This window comes from Dipodomys ordii, unplaced genomic scaffold (assembly GCF_000151885.1).
Source record: "Dipodomys ordii isolate 6190 unplaced genomic scaffold, Dord_2.0 Scaffold130, whole genome shotgun sequence".
Lineage (NCBI taxonomy): Eukaryota > Metazoa > Chordata > Mammalia > Rodentia > Heteromyidae > Dipodomys > Dipodomys ordii.
In genome coordinates, this window is record NW_012267346.1 from 1,016,560 (window position 1) to 1,023,091 (window position 6,532).

Consider the following 6,532-nt stretch of genomic DNA (forward strand, 5'->3'; position numbering starts at 1 on the left):
CTGTCCCTCAGCTCTTCAGCTCAAGGCTAGTGCTCTACCACTTGAGCCACAGCACCACTTCCTGCTTTTTTCTTTTTGCTTATGGGGTGCTGAGGAATTGAACCCAGGGCCTCATGCTTGCAAGGCAAGCGCTCTACCACTAAGCCACCTTTCCAGCCCCTCCCATATTTTGTATCCCAGAGCTGGCTTGGACTCCATCACCTCTTGATTTAGGAAGAAAGATGACCTATTTCATGGCCTTGTAGGAAGAGTCTGACATGACATGGGTGTTCTGATGGGGTCTGGGTAAGGAATGGGGGTACAAGGAATAGGAGTGACAGCATTGTTCTGCCTTTTGGAAGTCCCCTTGGATGTCTGACACGTAGAAATGCACCCATTCTATGCAGAGCTTTCTCTGTGGACTAAGTTCCCCCTTTTTTTTCTGATCCCTCTACTGTTTTCTTGTTCTTTATCTTTTTTGGTTGCTTCAGTGAAAATATCTCATTAATTTGCACAGCCTCGAATGGAAGTTTGTTATGGTTTAGATTGCAAGGCTGATCTAAAATTAACCTTTATATTATTTATGGATAAGGAAGCAATGAATAGTATATCAGGGAATCTTTAAACTGCTTAACCGAATAATTGTTTTATCTAGCTTTTAAAACACCATTTACATATAATTAATGTACTAATTATACATGGATATAAAGTTAATTCTTAAAGCTGGCCTCTGCATGCATCTCAGCTGAGCTGTGCTGTTAGCCTAATTCTAGTAACTGTTTATATTGAAATAATGAGACTATTTCTTTGGACTTAGCAAACAATTCTGTTTTTTCATTACTAATTAGTACTAATTAGAATAGGCCCAACCCTAACCCAGGCTGTGTTAAAAAGGATCACAGACTTCAACATACGGGTGTCCAAATTAATTTGTGTCTAATAATAATTTAGATCACTGCCCAAGAGAAGGAAAGCCAATTTTGAACTGGTGAATCCAGAACCTCTAACCTTTCTGAGAACAAGTCTTGGATAAGCTACTGCACATGCATCAAGCAGATTGGGGAATTCTGACTTCATCTATATGGGGTGGTTCTGAGAATTGATACTTTGGGTCAGTCATTTTTCCTGCAGAATGGGCTCTTATCTTTTTAGGTTGTGGAATCAAGAGGTGTAACATTCAGTTTCCAGCATTGTTTATCACCTGGAGTGCTCTTGATGTTTTGTGACATCTCTAGCCACAATAATAACAATAGGATGGTGATGATGATGATGATGGTGGTGGTGACAGCCAACATTTTTTTTTTTTCTGGTCGGTTGAACTCTGGGCCTGAGCGCTGTCCCTCAGCTCTTCAGCTCAAGGTGAGCGCTCTACCCCTTGAGTCACAGTGCCACTTCCGGTTTTCTAGTGGTTTATTGGACATAAGAGTCTCAGGGATTGGGTGCTGTCCCTCAGCTCTTCAGCTCAAGGCGAGTGCGCTACCGTTTGAGCCACAGCACCACTTTTGGTTTTCTGGTGGTTTATTGGAGATAAGAGTCTCAGGAACTTTCCTGCCAGGGCTGACTTTGAACCATGATTCTGAGATCTCAGCCTCCTGAGTAGCTAGGATTATAAGTGTGAGCCACGGCGCCCGGCTAACAGCCAGCATTTCTTGCATGATACTCTGGATCAGATACTTTGCTGGGCACAGTATAGACATTTAATTTTGTTGAATCATTTCAGCAGCTTTCTAAATAGGGGTCACTATATGTATCTAATTTTATTGTTAGGGAATAGTTCCTAGCGGTTAGGTACTTTTCTCAAGGCCATGTATCAGGATGCCATCAAACCCACCTTAACCAGCCTCTCAATGCTATTGTAAGGATTAAATAAGGATTAAGTAAGGTATCAAGTATAGAGCCCTGGAAAGGTGAGGTGATGATGATTTTTGATGATCAACTTGAGTGGATTGAGAACTATCTAGGGAGATGAATAAAGCTCACCATCAAATCCGTCTGTGAGGCATTTTCAGCGAGAACTGACTAAAGGGAATAAGAGCAATCCCTTCCCATAAGGTTGTGGGGCACACAAGAATGGAAAGGGAATGCCAGCTACTGCTTTCTCTACTTCCCAGGGGCCATGAGGTGATCTGCTCTGTGCTTCTGAAAATCCTAAAGCCACGAAGTAAAACAATTCTCTGCTACACACACCTCAAGTTTGTATCTATCAGGTATTTGATTTTTGTCTTAGCAGTGTGAAAGTCTAACGAATACGTATAAGCACTGAAAGCATACACACGTATACATAAAATAGTTGTGCTTTTTTAGCTCTGACCAAGTGTAGCAGACATGAACTTGAAGGTAGAAGGAAGAATTTATGAATTGCTCCGCTGTCCATGGAAATCTAGCTCTGTTTTTCCATTGCCCACACAGGGCCCTTCCCTCAGTTTATTTTATCTCTGTCACTCATAAATTTATTCCTATACATGTAAATCAACTAGATTCCTTCTGGTATACTCTCATTTGGTTTTTCTTTTGCTTCTCCAACTGAGTTTCTATCCATTTGGTTTGGGAGGATGACATGGTAGGGATTGGTGCTTTTCATCCTTCTTCCTGAAAGTAGCAAGATTGTTTTACACTGAGGCTAAACCTAAAATAAGCACCATTTAAGCCATCAGCTATGCCCAAAATAGATAAGACAAATACAGGACAGAACTTTTTGTTTTGTTTCATCTTGTTTTGGGAAATTCTGGCAATAGAACCTAGTATCTAACACTTGCTAGATAAAGTGCTCAAGTACTGAGCCAGCTCCCCAGTCTACAACAGCCTGTTTGCTTTAATAGAGTAGCTTTTCTAAAGGCTGTTGATTTGGACTTGACCTTATAATGGAAGAGTTTCTCTAAGACTTTACAGTGATATGACTCAATGAGTGGTAAATATTTTCTCCAAGAAAATATCCTAATTTTCTTGAAATAAAAATAAGATCAATTTAAAATAAGATGAATGAAAAGAGATAATTAGTCTCTTGGTCATCATCCTAGAAGTACATTAGTTCATCATGTCTGTGTTTGATTACTCAAACATTTTGTTAAGGAATTGATTGGAAGCAAAATATTTGCTGCAGGGGGGAATTTCCTTGCAGCTCCGTAAAGTAAATAAAGATGGAAAAAGGAGGTTTTAGAATGACTTCGAGGGTAAGATGGCTTTGCTCGTTGTAGCTCACGTGACCTCTGTCGTAGCTGACCTCTCATTCATAGCTGTAGATCTCTTCTTTGTCTTGACATTTATCTTTTGTATTAGTGAACCTAGGCAGCTCCAACTGCCATCCTACTGCCTCTCCCATGCTTATCGCCAGGATGAGCTCCAGCTTTTCTCTCAGAACTTGTCCTCCACCTGACTTAGTGCATCTTTTGGTGAGCTTTCTTTTTCTTGAGTGACAGTTCTTGGTCCTCCACGGGGTCCCTTGTGTCTTTGGATCTCTGCTTTTGAGCACAGGCATATTTTCAGTCTCCTTTTCTTTTTGCCTTCATTGAGAACTGGTTATTAAATTCTACTCTTTGCTTCTTCATTTTAACTCTTTTCATTTATTCTCATTGTTTTGCATCTGATGAATAGCCATACTTTTTCTCTTAGTAGGTGCTCACTAGATGCTAGGAATGAATGTGTAGCATCTGAGGGGATCAACCGGCCAAATATATTTTTCTGACTCATAATGACACTGGGTTCTTTCCGAGTTTTTTTTTTTTTTTTGGTTCCCTTTCCAAGGAACTCACACATATGCTCAACATTGAAGTTAGACATATATTTGGACTCTTTTAGGGCCACAGTGCTGCTTTTGTTCTGTATCCTAACAACAGTGTTTTTAAAACCACAGCGGATGCAGTGAATAATGCAGCTGGCTTTGGGTTCAGTGGAGTGGATAAGAATGGAAATTTCCATTGGGATCTGCTGTCTAACCTAAACATCTGGAAAATCGAGGTGAGTACGTTTACTTCCAGCATGAGTAAAGCAAGCAGTTTTCTTTGAGTGTAATATTCTGAGATCCTACACCAGAGTGTTTGAGAAAAAAGTTGCTCTGGGAAAAGCCAGGCCCTGCAGTCTTCTGAACATTTTACATCTCATATTTTTTTGTTTTATTGTTTTTCTTCTTAAATAGACATTTTCTTTTGCAGTTTTAATAGTTCAAGAGAAAAAAGAGACACCAAGAATCTTAAAAAGAGCCAAGAAAAATCTTTCTCTTGTTTACATTCTTATTTTTTTCAACTAGAAAGTGCAAATGTCAAATTTTCTCTTGTTCACATTATACTTATTTCCGCCAAGCACACAGACGGGAAGTTCCTGCATTTAGATTTCAATATTGCAAGGGTTTCTGTGGACCCCTTGGAAATGGTTTTAAACCCATTTGCTTTTCAGAAGGATTATGACTGAACTCAACTTGTAGGCCACTAGAAGAGAGTGTGTTTCCTCATTTTTCACTCTTCATTCTTGGACCAGCACTCACTAGCAAGTGTAGTCTTAGGGGGACTGTATCATTCATCATTTTCTTTGCTTTGTTAGCACTAGAGTGTACAGGGACAGCATGTCATCAGAGCCTTTCCTTCTTGTAGCAACCGAAGGCCACAAATAGCAGCATACAGAACCAGCGCAACTCTTGTATGTTGTTGGATTTGGTTTTCCACCTCTCCTGGGACAGATAAGATGCCATTGGAGGATTTTCCCAGAGAAAGTTGTTTGCAGAGAAGGAAGCCAGTGACTCTGACCACTTTCTACCCACGTTTGGTGGAAATACAGCCAGGAAAGCCATAGAGAAAGCCAACTCTTCTGCCCAAGTTTGCATTTGGACAGCCTCCAGTAGCCTTTCACAAATTCCTAACAAAACATGGGAGGTTTATAGATTTCTTTTACTTCTCCTGCTCTTCCTCTTGCCTTTTCTTTTTTCTTTTCTTCCCCTCCTGCTGCTTCATAGATGTTGTTTCTTCAAAATACAAGCAAGCAGAAAGAAATAGGAGTACTTTTATGGCTATTAATGAAGCAAATAAAATACATCATACATTCCGCTTCAATTCATAGTGCCATTTGATCACTCAGGTTAATCAGATTCAATAAATATCCAATTTCCACTATGGGAAAAAAAAACCACTCATTTTTAGATCATCCTAGAGAATCTGAAGACACCTGTGGTAGAAGGCCTTTCCAAGCCTGGCAAGGGAAAAGCTAAAGTCTCATCTGGGTTCTTTCTGAATGAAGCGTAACACTCTGTTGATTGCCTCATGTGAAGCAGGAAGTGCTCCCCATCCCAGCAAACCACATCTTCAGGGGACAAGCTCCAGACTCCACAATTACCTTTCCCACTTCTAGAAGAGCATACAGATCATCTGGAAGCATCTTTTCTGTATAAGTGATGTCAGACAAAGCCCAAGTGAGTCATGACTTTCTTCCCTTTTCCCACTAACATCCTTCATTCCCTCCAACCTCCTGGACAGCTGACTGCTCAGCTGCCTTCGAGCACTATGGGTAAAATGCCTTTTGTGGTGGTCCTCGTGACCGCTGATCACTCAAAAGTGGCACTCAGAAGACAAAATCCTTTCACTTAAGGGCATGTGTTCAAGGTCAAAGGCTATGTTATTAAGTTCCATGTTTATTAGGGAAGAAAATAAAGAGAATGATTGCATTTTAATCGTGTTTGATAAGGGGCAGAGAACAAAAGCAAAACAGGGATGTCTGATTTAGTTCAGGGATCCTGAGGCTGTGTTTGTAGCCTTTTATTCTTATGCAGAAGTATAGAGCAAAATCCCTTAGGGTTTCAAAATAAAAGCTCACAATAAAAATCTATCTCTCTTATCTATCATCTGTCTTTATCTGCTCACATATCTGTTTATCATATCTCTATCATTTTTCCATCTGGTCTTCCATTTATCTATCATCTATTTTATTCTCTCCCTTTCTCCTTTTCTTTCTCCCAGTTAAATATATCACATGAAGCTACTGTGTGGTCTCTATAAGATTTTCTTGTACCTGAAGAAACATTAACAGGAAAAAAATGGTCACTGCCCTTTCTACTTTCTTCAGGAATTGTTGTCCCCATATGTGTGCTTCCTACATTTTGCCACCAATCTTTGATAAGACTTTTTTTTTTGATGGTTTGAATTAGAAAACCTAATTGATCACATATTTTGGGTGGGTCTTCCTCAGTGGTTGATTGATTTATATTATTGCCAGTTGGATGCTATTTCTTTGTTTTCTTTTCTGAATTGGGATCCCTTCACGCATAAAATTGCTTACTATCTCAGACACAATTGGTAGCATTTGGAGCGGCGTAGCTATTTATAGAAATCAGTGCATAAGACTGACCTAGTTTGTCCATGACCTCATAAAGATGACAGTTAAACTTCAAGGTCTCTAGAAAGGCTCTTTATTTGCAAGATTAAACTTTTTGTGGTAAGTCCCCTTTTAGAATATTGTTTTAAAAATCAGAGGATTAAATTTTTTTTGTTGTTTTTTGTTTTTTTTGGGTCCGGTCGTGGGGCCTGAACTCTGGGCCTGGGCACTGTCCCTCAGCTCTTCAGCTCAAGGCTAG

General features: G+C 39.8%; 1 protein-coding gene across 1 annotated transcript in view; it reads left to right on the forward strand.

Moving 5' to 3' along the window:
• The window catches only part of Mboat1 (membrane bound O-acyltransferase domain containing 1), a 46,208-nt gene that overhangs the window by 26,585 nt on the left and 13,091 nt on the right, over positions 1 to 6,532 (forward strand). The window contains exons 9-10 of the mRNA XM_013030416.1: positions 3,830 to 3,933; positions 5,106 to 5,203. Of these exons, the coding sequence (XP_012885870.1) occupies positions 3,830 to 3,933; positions 5,106 to 5,203 (202 nt within the window). The remainder of the gene's footprint in view (positions 1 to 3,829; positions 3,934 to 5,105; positions 5,204 to 6,532) is intronic.